The 18,006-nt window shown below is 41.5% G+C and overlaps 1 protein-coding gene across 1 annotated transcript; it reads right to left on the minus strand.

Moving 5' to 3' along the window:
* Window positions 1-1,302: 1,302 nt before the first annotated feature.
* LOC123743354 (uncharacterized) lies at window positions 1,303-17,873 on the minus strand. Its single transcript, XM_082976234.1, has 5 exons — window positions 17,772-17,873; window positions 17,414-17,642; window positions 15,136-17,004; window positions 14,659-14,832; window positions 1,303-9,205 (listed from the first exon to the last, which is right to left on the minus strand). Exons 2-3 carry the CDS (start codon window positions 17,622-17,624, stop codon window positions 16,724-16,726), a joined length of 492 nt encoding a protein of 163 aa, XP_082832360.1. The 5' UTR covers window positions 17,625-17,642; window positions 17,772-17,873; the 3' UTR covers window positions 1,303-9,205; window positions 14,659-14,832; window positions 15,136-16,723.
* Window positions 17,874-18,006: the final 133 nt, after the last annotated feature.

Consider the following 18,006-nt stretch of genomic DNA (forward strand, 5'->3'; position numbering starts at 1 on the left):
GCTGTTTGTCTTTGTAGGACAGTAGTTCAGATGGCTGTTTGTGTAGATGCTGTTTGTCTTTGTAGGACAGTAGTTCAGGTGGCTGTTTGTGTAGATGCTGTTTATCTTTGTAGGACAGTAGTTCAGGTGGCTGTTTGTGTAGATGCTGTTTGTCTTTGTAGGACAGTAGTTCAGGTGGCTGTTTGTGAAGATGCTGTTTGTCTTTGTAGGACAGTAGTTCAGGTGGCTGGTTGTGTAGATGCTGTTTGTCTTTGTAGAGCAGTGGTTCAGGTGGCTGCCCTTGTACTTAGTCTGCCTCCTGTCCCTCCTATCGTAATGGTTACACCTTCCTGAAAACAATGACACCATACTTCGCTGAAACCTGTTCTGCTAGTTCAAGTCCTTAAAGACTAGAATGTTCCAATGTGATTACCCAAAAAGATGACAAGATAGTTCCCACATTCATCATCCAGGGTAACTGTCAAACAGATATGTGACATTTCTGGTTTGTCAATAACATGAGAACACTTTCTGCAGTGAGAGTGTAATGCAAGTCAAGCTGTCCTTGGATGAATGTCAACAAAATTTATAAACAGCATTGTTAATTAACTGTTGTAATAAAAAAAATCTATGCTGTCATTTTCTTTATGTTAGCTAGCTTTTTTAAATGTTTTATTGTTACAGACACCAGATAGGTGCAGTGAAATGTGTTGTTTTACAGGGTCAGTCATACTATTACGGCACCCCTAGAGCAAATTAGGTGTAAGTGCCTTGCTTAACCTCTCTGGCGCCGGCGTTCCGCTAGCGACCCACCTCGACAACATCCGGTGAAATTGCAGAGCGCCAAATTCAAAATACAGAAATAGTCATAATAAACATTCATAACAATACAAGTTTTATACATCGGCTTAGAGATGAACTTGTTGTTAATCCAGCTGCTTCGTCAGATTTCAAAAAGACTTTACGGCGAAAGCATACAATGTGATTATCTGAGGACAGCGCCCCGTTTTCAAAAGCATACAATCATTTTACAACCAAGTAAAGGAATTACAAAAGTCAGAAAGACCGATAAAAGTAATCACTTACCTTTGAAGATCTTCATATGGTTGCAGTCACAAGAGTCCCAGCTACACAATAAATGTTTGTTTTGTTCGATAAAGTCCCTCTTTATATCCCAAAATCTCAGTTTTGTTGGCGCATTGTGTTCAGTAATCCACTGGCTCCAAGGTGGTCAAACCATGCAGACGAATACATCCTAATAGTACCGGTAAAGTTCGTCGAAACATGTCAAATTATGTTTCTAATAAATACATTTACAGAGTGAACCTCTATCACAGTTTAATACATTTACAGAGTGATCCTCTATCACAGTTTAATACATTTACAGAGTGATCCTCTATCACAGTTTAATACATTTACAGAGTGAACCTCTATCACAGTTTAATACATTTACAGAGTGATCCTCTATCACAGTTTAATACATTTACATAGTGAACCTCTATCCCTATCACAGTTTAATACATTTACAGAGTGATCCTCTATCCCAGTTTAATACATTTACAAAGTGATACTCTATCACTATCACAGTTTAATAAATTTACAGATTGATCCTCTATCACAGTTTAATACATTTACAGAGTGATCCTCTATCCCAGTTTAACCTGTTAGGGCTAGGGGGCAGTATTGACACGGCTGGATAAAAAACGTACCCGATTTAATCTGGTTACTACTCCTGCCCAGTAACTAGAATATGCATATAATTATTGGCTTTGGATAGAACACACCCTAAAGTTTCTAAAACTGTTTGAATGGTGTCTGTGAGTATAACAGAACTCATATGGCAGGCAAAAACCTGAGAAGATTTCATGCAGGAAGTGGCCTGTCTGACAAGGTGTCGTTCTTCTTGCCTCTGTTTATTGAAGACTGAGGATCTCTGCTATAACGTGACACTTCCTACGGCTCCCATAGGCTCTCAGAAGGCGGCAAAAAGCTGAATCGTGGCTTTGCAGGCTCTGGCAGAAAAATGTAGCGTGTTTGGGTAGTGGCTGGTTACAGTACTGTGAGACTCAGGCGCGTGCCCGCGTCGACCGAATGCTTTGTTTTCTTTCCTCTGTTTACCTAAACGCAGATTCCCGGTCGGAATATTATCGCTTTTTTACGAGAAAAATTGCATAAAAATGGATTTTAAAAAGCGGTTGACATGCTTCGAAGTACGGTAATGGAATATTTAGATTTTTTTTGTCACGAATTGCGCCATGCTCGTGACCCTTATTTACACTTCGGATAGTGTCCTGAACGCACGAACAAAACACCGCTATTTGGATATAACGATGGATTATTTTGGAACAAACCAACATTTGTTATTGAAGTAGCAGTCCTGGGAGTGCATTCTGACGAAGAACATCAAAGGTAATCAAACTTTTGTAATAGTAAATCTGACTTTGGTCAGGGCTAAACTTGGTGGGTGTCTAAATAGCTAGCCGTGATGGCTGGGCTATCTACTCAGAATATTGCAAAATGTGCTTTCACCGAAAAGCTATTTTAAAATCGGACACCTCGATTGCACAAAGGAGTTCTGTATCTATAATTCTTAAAATAATTGTTATGTTTTTTGTGAACGTTTATCGTGAGTAATTTAGTAAATTCACCGGAGGTTTGCGGGGGGTATGCTAGTTCTGAACGTCACATGCTAATGTAAAAAGCTGTTTTTTGATATAAATATGAACTTGATTGAACAAAACATGCATGTATTGTAAAACATAATGTCCTAGGTGTGTCATCTGATGAAGATCATCAATGGTTAGTGCTGCATTTAGCTGTCTTCTGGGTTTTTGTGACATTATAGGCTAGCTTGAAAAATGGGTTTCTGATTATTTCTGGCTGGGTACTCTGCTGACATAATCTAATGTTTTGCTTTCGTTCTAAAGCCTTTTTGAAATCGGACAGTGTGGTTAGATTAACGAGAGTCTTGTCTTTAAAATGGTGTAAAAGAGTCATATGTTTGAGAAATTGAAGTAATAGCATTTCTAAGGTATTTGAAAATCGCGCCACGGGATTCAACTGGCTGTTGCGTAGGTGGGACGAATTCGTCCCGCCTAGACCAGAGAGGTTAAACTCAGCAGATACACCATCAGTCCCAGGAGACCTCCAACAGAAAAGGGACCAACAGGTGAGAAACAGTTCTGTTAAACTCAGCAGATACACCATCAGTCCCAGAAGACCTCCAACAGAAACAGTTCTGTTAAACTCAGCAGATACACCATCAGTCCCAGGAGACCTCCAACAGAAACAGTTCTGTTAAACTCAGCAGATACACCATCAGTCCCAGAAGTCCTCCAACAGAAAAGGGACCAACTGGTGAGAAACAGTTCTGTTAAACTCAGCAGATACACCATCAGTCCCAGGAGACCTCCAACAGAAACAGTTCTGTTAAACTCAGCAGATACACCATCAGTCCCAGGAGACCTCCAACAGAAAAGGGACTAACTGGTGAGAAACAGTTCTGTTAAACTCAGCACATACACCATCAGTCCCAGGAGACCTCCAACAGAAACAGTTCTGTTAAACTCAGCAGATACACCATCAGTCCCAGGAGACCTCCAACAGAAACAGTTCTGTTAAACTCTGCAGATACACCATCAGTCCCAGGAGACCTCCAACAGAAACAGTTCTGTTAAAATAAGCAGATACACCATCAGTCCCAGGAGTCCTCCAACAGAAACAGTTCTGTTAAACTCAGCAGATACACCATCAGTCCCCAGGAGACCTCCAACAGAAAAAGTTATGTTAAACTCAGCAGATACACCATCAGTCCCAGGAGACTTCCAACAGAAAAGGGACTAACTGGTGAGAAACAGTTATGTTAAACTCAGCAGATACACCATCAGTTCCAGGAGACCTCCAACAGAAAAGGGACCAACTGGTGAGAAACAGTTCTGTTAAACTCAGCAGATACACCATCAGTCCCAGGAGACCTCAAACAGAAACAGTTCTGTTAAACTCAGCAGATACACCATCAGTCCCCAGGAGACCTCCAACAGAAACAGTTCTGTTAAACTCAGCAGATACACCATCAGTCCCAGGAGTCCTCCAATCAGAAACAGTTCTGCTTAACTCAGCAGATACACCATCAGTCCCAGGAGACCTAAAACAGAAACAGTTCTGTTAAACTCAGCAGATACACCATCAGTCCCAGGAGACCTCCAACAGAAAAGGGACTAACTGGTGAGAAACAGTTCTGTTAAACTCGGCAGATACACCATCAGTCCCAGGAGTCCTCCAACAGAAAAGGGACTAACTGGTGAGAAACAGTTCTGTTAAACTCGGCAGATACACCATCAGTCCCAGGAGTCCTCCAACAGAAAAGGGACTAACTGGTGAGAAACAGTTCTGTTAAACTCAGCAGATACACCATCAGTCCCAGGAGACCTCCAACAGAAACAGTTCTGTTAAACTCAGCAGATACACCATCAGTCCCGGGAGACCTCCAACAGAAACAGTTCTGTTAAACTCAGCAGATACACCATCAATCCCCAGGAGACCTCCAACAGAAACAGTTCTGTTAAACTCAGCAGATACACCATCAGTCCCAGGAGACCTCCAACAGAAAAGGGACTAACTGGTGAGAAACAGTTCTGTTAAACTCAGCAGATACACCATCAGTACCAGGAGACCTCCAACAGAAATGGGACCAACTGGTGAGAAACAGTTCTGTTAAACTCAGCAGATACACCATCAGTCCCAGGAGACCTCCAACAGAAACAGTTCTATTAAACTCAGAAGATACACCATCAGTCCCAGGAGACCTCCAACAGAAACAGTTCTATTAAACTCAGAAGATACAACATCAGTCCCAGGAGTCCTCCAACAGAAACAGCTCTGTTAAACTCAGCAGATACACCATCAGTCCCAGGAGACTTCCAACAGAAAAGGGACTAACTGGTGAGAAACAGTTATGTTAAACTCAGCAGATACACCATCAGTTCCAGGAGACCTCCAACAGAAAAGGGACCAACTGGTGAGAAACAGTTCTGTTAAACTCAGCCGATACACCATCAGTCCCAGGAGACCTCAAACAGAAACAGTTCTGTTAAACTCAGCAGATACACCATCAGTCCCCAGGAGACCTCCAACAGAAACAGTTCTGTTAAACTCAGCAGATACACCATCAGTCCCAGGAGTCCTCCAATCAGAAACAGTTCTGCTTAACTCAGCAGATACACCATCAGTCCCAGGAGTCCTCCAACAGAAAAGGGACTAACGCGTGAGAAACAGTTCTGTTGAACTCGGCAGATACACCATCAGTCCCAGGAGACCTCCAACAGAAACAGTTCTGTTAAACTCAGCAGATACACCATCAGTCCCCAGGAGTCCTCCAACAGAAACAGTTCTGTTAAACTCAGCAGATACACCATCAGTCCCAGGAGACCTCCAACAGAAACAGTTCTGTTAAACTCAGCAGATACACCATCAGTCCCAGGAGACCTCCAACAGAAAAGGGACTAACTGGTGAGAAACAGTTCTGTTAAACTCGGCAGATACACCATCAGTCCCAAGAGTCCTCCAACAGAAAAGGGACTAACTGGTGAGAAACAGTTCTGTTAAACTCAGCAGATACACCATCAGTCCCAGGAGACCTCCAACAGAAACAGTTCTGTTTAACTCAGCAGATACACCATCAGTCCCAGGAGAACTCCAACAGAAACAGTTCTGTTAAACTCAGCAGATACACCATCAGTCCCGGTAGACCCCCAACAGAAACAGTTCTGTTAAACTCAGCAGATACACCATCAGTCCCAGGAGACCTCCAACAGAAACAGTTCTGTTAAACTCAGCAGATACACCATCAGTCCCAGGAGACCTCCAACAGAAAAGGGACTAACTGGTGAGAAACAGTTATGTTAAACTCAGCAGATACACCATCAGTCCCAGGAGACCTCCAACAGAAAAGGGACCAATTGGTGAGAAACTGTTATGTTAAACTCAGCAGATACACCATCAGTCCCCAGGAGACCTCCAACAGAAACAGTTGTGTTAAACTCAGCAGATACACCATCAGTCCCAGGAGACCTCCAACAGAAACAGTTATGTTAAACTCAGCAGATACACCATCAGTCCCCAGGAGACCTCCAACAGAAACAGTTCTGTTAAACTCAGCAGATACACCATCAGTCCCAGGAGACCTCCAACAGAAAAGGGACTAACTGGTGAGAAACAGTTATGTTAAACTCAGCAGATACACCATCAGTCCCAGGAGACCTCCAACAGAAAAGGGACCAATTGGTGAGAAACTGTTATGTTAAACTCAGCAGATACACCATCAGTCCCAGGAGACCTCCAACAGAAACAGTTCTATTAAACTCAGCAGACACACCATCAGTCCCAGGAGTCCTACAACAGAAACAGTTCTGTTAAACTCAGCAGATACACCATCAGTCCCAGGAGACCTCCAACAGAAAAGGGACTAACTGGTGAGAAACAGTTATGTTAAACTCAGCAGATACACCATCAGTCCCAGGAGACCTCCAACAGAAAAGGGACCAACTGGTGAGAAACAGTTATGTTAAACTCAGCAGATACACTATCAGTCCCAGGAGACCTCCAACAGAAACAGTTCTATTAAACTCAGCAGATACACCATCAGTCCCAGGAGTCCTCCAATCAGAAACAGTTCTGTTAAACTCAGCAGATACACCATCAGTCCCAGGAGTCCTCCAACAGAAAAGGGACTAACTGGTGAGAAACAGTTCTGTTAAACTCGGCAGATACACCATCAGTCCCAGGAGACCTCCAACAGAAACAGTTATGTTAAACTCAGAAGATACACCATCAGTCCTAAGGAGACCTCCAACAGAAACAGTTATGTTAAACTCAGCAGATACACCATCATTCCCCAGGAGACCTCAAACAGAAAAGGGACCAACTGGTGAGAAACAGTTCTGTTAAACTCAGCAGATACACCATCAGTCCCAGGAGACCTCCAACAGAAACATTTCTGTTAAACTCAGCAGATACACCATCGGTCCCAGGAGACCTCCAACAGAAATAGTTCTGTTAAACTCAGCAGATACACCATCAGTCCCAGGAGACCTCCAACAGAAACAGTTCTGTTAAACTCAGCAGATACACCATCAGTCCCAGGAGTCCTCCAACAGAAAACGGACTACCTGGTGAGAAACAGTTCTGTTAAACTCGGCAGATACACCATCAGTCCCAGGAGACCTCCAATAGAAACAGTTCTGTTAAACTCAGAAGATACACCATCAGTCCCAGGAGTCCTCCAACAGAATCAGTTCTGTTAAACTCAGCAGATACACCATCAGTCCCAGGAGACCTCCAACAGAAAAGGGACTAACTGGTGAGAAACAGTTCTGTTAACCTGTTAGTGCGAGGGGGCAGCATTTGCACGTCTGGATAAAAAGAATGTACCCGATTTAATCTGGTTACTAATCCTACCCAGTAACTAGAATATGCATATACTTATTATATATGGATAGAAAACACTCTAAAGTTTCTAAAACTGTTTGAATGGTGTCTGTGAGTATAACAGAACTCATTTGGCAGGCAAAACCCTGAGACATTTTCTGACAGGAAGTGGATACCTGATGTGTTGTATTGACTTTAAACCTATCCCATTGAAAAACACAGGGGCTGAGGAATATTTTGGCACTTCCTATTGCTTCCACTAGATGTCACCAACCTTTACAAAGTGTTTTGAGTCTTCTGGAGGGAGATCTGACCGAACAAGAGCCATGGAACGATGATGTCCCATTAGACACCTGGCGCGCGAGTTCATGTTGGGTACCCTCGTTCCAATACGTTATAAAAGAGTATGCATTCGTCCACCTTGAATATTATTCATGTTCTGGTTAAAAAAGGCCCTAATGATTTATGCTATACAACGTTTGACATGTTTGAACGAACGGAAATATATTTTTTCCCCTCGTTCATGACAAGAAGTCCGGCTGGCTTAGATCATGTGCTAACAAGACGGAGATTTTTGGACATAAATGATGAGCTTTTTTGAACAAAACTACATTCATTATGGACCTGTGATACCTGGAAGTGACATCTGATGAAGAGAATCAAAGGTAATGGATTATTTACATAGTATTTTCGATTTTAGATCTCCCCAACATGACGTCTAGTCTGTATCGCAACGCGTATTTTTCTGGGCGCAGTGCTCAGATTATTGCAAAGTGTGATTTCCCAGTAAGGTTATTTTTAAATCTGGCAAGTTGATTGCGTTCAAGAGATGTAAATCTATAATTCTTTAAATGACAATATAATATTTTACCAATGTTTTCTAATTTTAATTATTTAATTTGTGACGCTGACTTGACTGCCGGTTATTGGAGGGAAACGATTTCCTCAACATCAATGCCATAGTAAAACGCTGTTTTTGGATATAAATATGAACTTGATAGAACTAAAAATGCATGCATTGTCTAACATAATGTCCTAGGAGTGTCATCTGATGGAGATTGTAAAAGGTTAGTGCATCATTTTAGCTGGTTTTATGGTTTTGGTGACCCTGTCTTTGACTTGCCATAAACATTACACACAACTCTTGTAAATGTACTGTCCTAACATACTCTAAATTTATGCTTTCGCCGTAAAACCTTTTTGAAATCGTAAAACGTGGTTAGATTAAGGAGATGTTTATCTTTCAAAGGGTGTAAAATAGTTGTATGTTTGAAAAATTTGAATTTTGACATTTATTTGGATTCAAATTTGCCGCTCTTGAAATGCACCTGCTGTTGATGGAGTGCACCACGGGTGGCACGCTAGCGTCCCACCTAGCCCATAGAGGTTAAACTCGGCAGATACACCATCAGTCCCAGGAGTCCTCCAACAGAAAAGGGACTAACTGGTGAGAAACAGTTCTGTTAAACTCAGCAGATACACCATCAGTCCCAGGAGACCTCCAACAGAAACAGTTCTGTTAAACTCAGCAGATACACCATCAGTCCCCACGAGACCTCCAACAGAAACAGTTCTGTTAAACTCAGCAGATACACCATCAGTCCCCACGAGACCTCCAACAGAAACAGTTCTGTTAAACTCAGCAGATACACCATCAGTCCCAGGAGACCTCCAACAGAAACAGTTCTGTTAAACTCAGCAGATACACCATCAGTCCCAGGAGTCCTCCAACAGAAAAGGGACCAACTGGTGAGACACAGTTCTGTTTAACTCAGCAGATACACCTTCAGTCCCAGGAGACCTGCAACAGAAACAGTTCTGTTAAACTCAGCAGATACACCATCAGTCCCAACAGACCTCCAACAGAAAACGGACCAACTGGTGAGAAACAGTTCTGTTAAACTCAGCAGATACACCATCAGTCCCAGGAGACCTCCAACAGAAACAGTTCTGTTAAACTCAGCAGATACACCATCAGTCCCAGGAGACCTCCAACAGAAAAGGGACTAACTGGTGAGAAACAGTTCTGTTAACCTGTTAGGGCTAGGGGGCAGTATTGACACGGCTGGATAAAAAACGTACCCGATTTAATCTGGTTACTACTCCTGCCCAGTAACTAGAATATGCATATAATTATTGGCTTTGGATAGAAAACACTCCAAAGTTTCTAAAACTGTTTGAATGGTGTCTGTGAGTATAACAGAACTCAAACGGCAGGTCAAAACCTGAGAAGATTCTGTACAGGAAGTACCCTGTCTGACCATTTCTTGGCCTTCTTTGCCATCTCTATCCATTACAAAGGATCTCTGCTGTTACGTGACACTTCCTACGGCTGCCATAGGCTCTCAGAAGGCGGCAAAAAGCTGAATCGTGGCTTTGCAGGCTCTGGCTGAAAAAAAGTAGCGCGTTTGGGTAGTGGCTGGTTACAGTACTGTGAGACTCAGGCTCGTGCCCGCGTCGACCGAAAGCATTGTTTTCTTTCCTCTGTTTACCTAAACGGAGATTCCCGGTCGGAATAGTATCGCTTTTTTACGAGAAAAATGGCATAAAAATGGATTTTAAACAGCGGTTGACATGCTTCGAAGTACGGTAATGGAATATTTAGAATTTTTTTGTCACGAATTGCGCCATGCTCGTGACCCTGATTTACCATTTCGGATAGTGTCTGGAACGCACGAACAAAACTCCGCTATTTGGATATAACGATGGATTATTTTGGACCAAACCAACATTTGTTATTGTAGCAGTCCTGGGAGTGCATTCTGACGAAGACAACAAAGGTAATCAAACTTTTGTAATAGTAAATCTGACTTTGGTCAGGGCTAAACTTGGTCGGTGTCTAACCTCTTATGGCTAGGGGGCAGTATTTTCACGGCTGATTAAAAAACGTACCCGATTTAATCTGGTTACTAATCCTACCCAGTAACTAGAATATGCATATACTTATATATGGATAGAAAACACCCTAAAGTTTCTAAAACTGTTTGAATGGTGTCTGTGAGTATAACAGAACTCAAATGGCAGGTCAAAACCTGAGAGATTCCTTTACAGGAAGTGGCCTGTCTGACCATTTCTGGAACTTCTTTGCCATCTCTATATTTTACTAAGGATCTCTGCTCTAACGTGACACTTCCTACGTCGTCCATAGGCGCTCAGAGCCCGGGAAAAACCTGAATGTCGTCATCCCAGCCCCAGGCTGAAACACATTATCGCCTTTCTCAAGTGGCCGATCAAGGGACTGTGGGCTTAGGCGCGTGACCTGGCCGCCCCCGTCTTTGTGATTTTTTCCTCTGTTTGCCAAAAAGGAGATTCCCGGTCGGAATATTATCGCTTCTCTACGAGAAAAATGGCATAAAAATTGATTTTAAACAGCGGTTGACATGCTTCGAAGTACGGTAATGGAATATTTAGAATTTTTTTGTCACGAATTGCGCCATGCGCGCGACCCTTCTTTACCATTTCGGATAGTGTCTGGAACGCACGAACAAAACGCCGCTATTCGGATATAACGATGGATTATTTTGTACCAAACCAACATTTGTTATTGAAGTAGCAGTCCTGGGAGTGCATTCTGACGAAGACAACAAAGGTAATGAAACTTTTGTAATAGTAAATCGGAGTTTGATCAGGGCTAAACTTGGTCAGTGTCTAAATGGCTAGCCGTGATGGCTGGGCTATCTACTCAGAACATTGCAAAATGTGCTTTCACCGAAAATCTATTTTAAAATCGGACATATCGAGTGCATAGAGGAGTTCTGTATCTATAATTCTTAAAATAATTATGTTTTTTGTGAACGTTTATCGTGAGTAATTTAGTAAATTCACCGGATGTTTGCGGGGGGTATGCTAGTTCTGAACGTCACATGCTAATGTAAAAAGCTGTTTTTTGATATAAATATGAACTTGATTGAACAAAACATGCATGTATTGTTATAACATAATGTCCTAGGATTGTCATCTGATGAAGATCATCAAAGGTTAGTGCTGCATTTAGCTGTCTTCTGGGTTTTTGTGACATTATATGCTAGCTTGAAAAATGGGTGTCTGATTATTTCTGGCTGGGTACTCTGCTGACATAATCTAATGTTTTGCTTTCGCTGTAAAGCCTTTTTGAAATCGGACAGTGTGGTTAGATTAACGAGAGTCTTGTCTTTAAAATGCTGTGAAATAGTCATATGTTTGAAAAATGGAAGTTTTCGGATTTTAGAGGAAATTGTATTTCGCGCCATGCCCATCATTGGATATTGGAGCAGGTGTTCCGCTAGCGGAACGTCTAGATGTAAGAGGTTTTTAACCTGTTTGGGATAGGGGGCAGTATTTTCACGTCCGGATAAAAAACGTACCCGATTTAATCTGGTTACCCCTCCTACCCAGTAACTAGAATATGCATATACTTATTACATATGGATAGAAAACACCCTAAAGTTTCTAAAACTGTTTGAATGGTGTCTGTGAGTATAACAGAACTCATTTGGCAGGCAAAAACCTGAGAAGGTTTCATTCAGGAAGTGGCCTGTCTGACAATGTGTTGTTGTTCTTGCTTCTGTTTATTGAAGAGTCAGGATCTTAGCTGTAACGTGACATTTCCTAGGGCTCCAATAGGCTCTCAGAGCCCGGGAAAAACCTGAACGATGACGAGGCAGCCTCAGGCTGAAACACATTATCGCCTTTGCCAAGTGGCCCATCAGAGGACAATGGAATTAGGCGCGTGCCCGATTCGACCCAGTGATATATTTTCCTTCGGCTGTTTATCTAATTGCAGATTCCCGGTCGGAATATTATCGCTTTTTTACGAGAAAAATGGCATAAAAATTGATTTTAAACAGCGGTTGACATGCTTCGAAGTACGGTAATGAAATATTTAGAAATCTTTTGTCACGAAATGCGCCGTGCGCGCGACCGTTATTTACCATTGGGATAGTGTCTGGGACGCACGAACAAAACGTCGCTGTTGGAACATAACTATGGATTATTTTGGACCAAACCTACATTTGTTATTGAAGTAGAAGTCCTGGGAGTGCATTCTGATGAAGAACAGGAAAGGTAAGTCCATTTTTCTTACAGTAAATCTGATATTGGTGAGTGCTAAACCTGCTGGGTGTCTAAATAGCTAGCCCTGTGATGCCGGGCTATGTACTTAGAATATTGCAAAATGTGCTTTCACCGAAAAGCTATTTTAAAATCGGACATATCAAGTGCATAGAGGAGTAATGTATCTATAATTCTTAAAATAATTGTTATGCTTTTTGTGAACGTTTATCGTGAGTAATTTAGTAAATTGTTAGTAAATTCGCCGGAAGTTTGCGGGGGGTATGCTAGTTCTGAACTTCACATGCTAATGTAAAAAGCTGTTTTTTGATATAAATATGAACTTGATTGAACAAAACATGCATGTATTGTATAACATAATGTCCTAGGTGTGTCATCTGATGAAGATCATCAAAGGTTAGTGCTGCATTTAGCTGTCTTCTGGGTTTTTGTGACATTATATGCTAGCTTGAAAAATGGGTGTCTGATTATTTCTGGCTTGGTACTCTGCTGACATAATCTAATGTTTTGCTTTCGTTGTAAAGCCTTTTTGAAATCGGAAAGTGTGGTTCAATTAACGAGAGTCTTGTCTTTAACCTCTATGGGCTAGGTGGGACGCTAGCGTGCCACCCGTGGTGCACTCCATCAACAGCAGGTGCATTTCAAGAGCGGCAAATTTGAATCCAAATAAATGTCAAATTCAAATTTTTCAAACATACAACTATTTTACACCCTTTGAAAGATAAACATCTCCTTAATCTAACCACGTTTTACGATTTCAAAAAGGTTTTACGGCGAAAGCATAAATTTAGAGTATGTTAGGACAGTACATTTACAAGAGTTGTGTGTAATGTTTATGGCAAGTCAAAGACAGGGTCACCAAAACCATAAAACCAGCTAAAATGATGCACTAACCTTTTACAATCTCCATCAGATGACACTCCTAGGACATTATGTTAGACAATGCATGCATTTTTAGTTCTATCAAGTTCATATTTATATCCAAAAACAGCGTTTTACTATGGCATTGATGTTGAGGAAATCGTTTCCCTCCAATAACCGGCAGTCAAGTCAGCGTCACAAATTAAATAATTAAAATTAGAAAACATTGGTAAAATATTATATTGTCATTTAAAGAATTATAGATTTACATCTCTTGAACGCAATCAACTTGCCAGATTTAAAAATAACCTTACTGGGAAATCACACTTTGCAATAATCTGAGCACTGCGCCCAGAAAAATACGCGTTGCGATACAGACTAGACGTCATGTTGGGGAGATCTAAAATCGAAAATACTATGTAAATAATCCATTACCTTTGATTCTCTTCATCAGATGTCACTTCCAGGTATCACAGGTCCATAACGAATGTAGTTTTGTTCAAAAAAGCTCATCATTTATGTCCAAAAATCTCCGTCTTGTTAGCACATGATCTAAGCCAGCCGGACTTCTCGTCATGAACGAGGGGAAAAAATATATTTCCGTTCGTTCAAACATGTCAAACGTTGTATAGCATAAATCATTAGGGCCTTTTTTAACCAGAACATGAATAATATTCAAGGTGGACGAATGCATACTCTTTTATAACGTATTGGAACGAGGGTACCCAACATGAACTCGCGCGCCAGGTGTCTAATGGGACATCATCGTTCCATGGCTCTTGTTCGGTCAGATCTCCCTCCAGAAGACTCAAAACACTTTGTAAAGGCTGGTGACATCTAGTGGAAGCAATAGGAAGTGCCAAAATATTCCTCAGCCCCTGTGTTTTTCAATGGGATAGGTTTAAAGTCAATACAACACATCAGGTATCCACTTCCTGTCAGAAAATGTCTCAGGGTTTTGCCTGCCAAATGAGTTCTGTTATACTCACAGACACCATTCAAACAGTTTTAGAAACTTTAGAGTGTTTTCTATCCATATATAATAAGTATATGCATATTCTAGTTACTGGGTAGGATTAGTAACCAGATTAAATCGGGTACATTTTTTTTATCCAGACGTGCAAATGCTGCCCCCTAGCCCTAACAGGTTAAATAGCTGTAAAATAGTCATATGTTTGAGAAATTGAAGTAATAGGATTTTTAAGGTATTTGAAAATCGCGCCACAGGCTTCAACTGGCTGTTACGTAGGTGGGACGAATTCGTCCCGCCTAGCCCATAGAGGTTAACTAGCCTGATAAGTCAAACATGTCTGATATGAACATTGACATAAACCCTCTCCATACTTGAGTTTCTCCAGTCTGCAGTGTTGATCCTCCAGTCCAGCAGAGAGCAGTCTGACTCCTGAGTCTCCTGGGTGATTGTAGCTCAGGTCCAGCTCTCTCAGGTGTGAGGGGTTTGACCTCAGAGCTGAGGCCAGAGAAGCACAGCTTTCCTCTGTGACTTGACAGCCTGACAGCCTGACAAAGAGATCCTCATGAATTCACAAACACACTGTTAATTTAACAAGTAGTGTAGAAGGACAATGGCAGATGCATTTGGTTTATTCTCTCCAACAACATATAGATTCATCTTCCTTCTAATATAATTGTATGGTTATATCGTCATACTAATGTGAACACCAATACACCGATTCAAAATGGTTTTCAATATAATATTATATACATGCAAAACAATGCATTTATTCAATACATTTTTCAATATAACATTATATACATATTTTTCTCTAAACTTCATATTTCTTCCTGATGATTAGTTCTTACATGTATTTTATTTAATCACAGAACAGCTCTGGAGGCTTTGACCACTGGCAGCAGCCTCAGAAGACCTTCCTCTGATCTGGAGTATTTCTTCAGGTCAAACACATCGAGCTCCTTTTCTGAAGTCAGCAACACAAAGACCAGAGCTGACCACTGCAGGTGACAGGTTGGGTTTTGAGAGACTTCCTGATCTCAGGTAGCTTTGGATCTCCTCCACTAGAAAATGGTCATTCAGTTCATTCAGACAGTGGAACAGATTGATGCTCCTTTCTGGGAAGGAAGAGACAGGTCCACACTGGAATAAAGAGATCATTCTGTCACTGGGAAAACTGGCTTTTCAACAGCTTGTGAATGGCATTCTGATTTTCTATGAAGAAGACCTGAAAGAGGCTGGCATTGATGTCAATGAAGCCTCAGTGTTCTCAGGATTGTGCACACAGCTCTTTAAAGAGGAATGTGGGCTGTACCAGGACAAGGTGTACTGCTTTGTTCATCTGAGCATTCAGGAGTTTCTGGCTGCTCTATATGTGTTTCTCTCATTTATCAACAACAATGAGAATGTAATGAACAATCTGAAAACAAAAGATGAGCCTGAAGTAACTTTCTACAAGAGTGATGGGAATCTAATGGACAAACTGCAAACAACGTCCAGGAACCTTTCTGTGAGGATCAGACAAAGGCGTAAAGTTACCGTCTACAAGAGTGCTGTGGATAAAGCCTTACAAAGTGAGACAGGAAACCTGGACCTGTTCCTCCGCTTCCTTCTGGGCCTCTCACTGGAGTCCAATCAGAAGCACTTAACGAGGTCTACTGACAAAGACAAGAAGAAGCTCACAGAGCCATGAAGAAACAGTCAAGTACATCAAGGAGAAGATCAGGGAGAATCCTTCTCCAAAGATACTTTCATTCTTCTGTTTGGTATGAAACACCACAAGGTGTGTGTACATCTCAGTCAGAGTCTTGGGCATCTCTTCTCTCTTATATTCCAACATGTGTTCAAGGACTGTTGCAGAAATCCAACAGAAGACTGGAATGTGGCACATGATGTGGAGGCTCCTTGATGTCTTTATGTGTGAGATGATTCTGCTGGCCAGGTCCTCATCACTGAATCTCTTCCTGAAGTACTCCTCCTTCTGTGGGTCATTGAACTCTCGTACCTCTGTCACCTGGTCAACACACCCTGAAGGGATCTTATTGGCTGCTGCAGGTCGGGTAGTTATCCAGAGGAGAGCAGAGTGAAGCAGATTTCCCTTGATGAGATTTGTCAGCAGAACATCCACTGAGGTTGACTCTGTGACGTCACAACAGATCTTGTTCTTCTGGAAGTCTAGGGGCAGTCGGCACTCATCCAGACCATCAAAGATGAACAGAACTTTGTACTTGTTGTAGTTGGAGATTTTTGATTCTTTGGTTTCCATTGAGAAGTGATTGAGAAGTTCAATGAAAGTGTGTTTGTCCTCTTTCATCAAATTGAGCTCCCGAAAAGGGAATGAAAATACAAATTGGACATCCTGATTTGCTTTTCCTTCAGCCCAGTCCAGAATGAACTTCTGCACAGAGACTGTTTTTCCAATGCCAGCGACTCCCTTTGTCAGCACAGTTCTGATAAGTTTGTCTTGTCCAGGGGTTTGAAGATGTCGTTACATTTGATTGCAGTCTCTGGTCTTGCTTGTTTCCTGGTTGTGGTCTCAATCTGTCTCAGCTCATTTTCATTATTGACCTCTCCTGTTCCACCCTCTGTGATGTAGAGCTCTGTGTAGATCTTATTGAGAAGTGTTGGGTTTCCTTGTTTAGCGATCTCCTCAAATACACATTGAAACTTCTTCTTAAGATTAGATTTGAGTTCACGTTGGCAAATCACAGCAAGCTCATCTGAATGAAGAAATAACACAGAGGATATTAATATTATGTTTGTTTTAATGCCTACAGTATTGGAGGACTGTTGTAAAGTTTAAATTATAATAATTTATTATCTTAACTGTCTATGTAAATGTGTAAATGTTCTCATAATGTATTACAGACTGGTGTGACTGATTATATTATTATTGGTGTTATTGATGGTATTATTAATGTTGTCTCTCTCTCTCTCTCTCTCTCTCTCTCTCTCTCTCTCTCTAATTGAATCACCACAACACATCCCTGCTGCTACTTGATGAGGTCACTAGGTGTTGTGTTGAGGCTGCTACAATATCATTGAGTTACACAGCTACTTTAGCTGTACTTTAGCTACAGCTTTTAAATGTTATAAAACAGCATTCAACATGAGGCAGACAGCTCTTACTTTTCTCTAGTGTGTCAGCAAGCTTCTTCTGGTTCATTTTCCTCAGGACGTGCAGTGTGATCTTCAGAGCCCCCTCTCTGGCACTGCTCTCCTGCTTCTCATCTTCAGCATCCACCACTTCCTTATCCTGCTTCTGACTCTCAAAGCCTTCTGGGAGTTCTGGACTAAGAATCCTCTTGAACATCTTCAGCTCGTTCTTCACAAATGTCATAATATTCTCTTCAAGCAACTGAAAAAAATTAAGTAAATAAGTTAAGCAAGAGAAGAAATGCTTTCTCATAAACACATTAATAAATGATTGACAGATTAACTTTACTTAAGCTTAACAAAAACAAATGTACATAACAGGACCACATACTCTGAATATGGAGGCCAGGTCTGTTTGATGACTCTGGGCAGACTGACCACTGAGAATCTCTGACTCTGATCTCTCCTGTTGGTTTCTGTGGACAAAACATGAGATTACATCTCCTCATCCAGGGAGTACACACACACACACACACACACACACACACACACACACACACACACACACACACACACACACACACACACACACACACACACACACACAGGAAGGGAATGTTGTGTTT

This window comes from Salmo salar, chromosome 06 (genome assembly GCF_965601325.2).
Source record: "Salmo salar chromosome 06, fSalSal1, whole genome shotgun sequence".
In the NCBI taxonomy this organism is placed as follows: domain Eukaryota; kingdom Metazoa; phylum Chordata; class Actinopteri; order Salmoniformes; family Salmonidae; genus Salmo; species Salmo salar.

Bases quoted from the DNA above. Each gene is read 5' to 3' on its own strand.
- LOC123743354 (XM_082976234.1), bottom strand. From the start codon at position 17,624: ATGACATTTGTGAAGAACGAGCTGAAGATGTTCAAGAGGATTCTTAGT. The intron at 17,005-17,413 runs GTAAGAGCTGTC...TTCTTCATTCAG, and splicing joins TGCTGACACACTAGAGAAAA to ATGAGCTTGCTGTGATTTGC.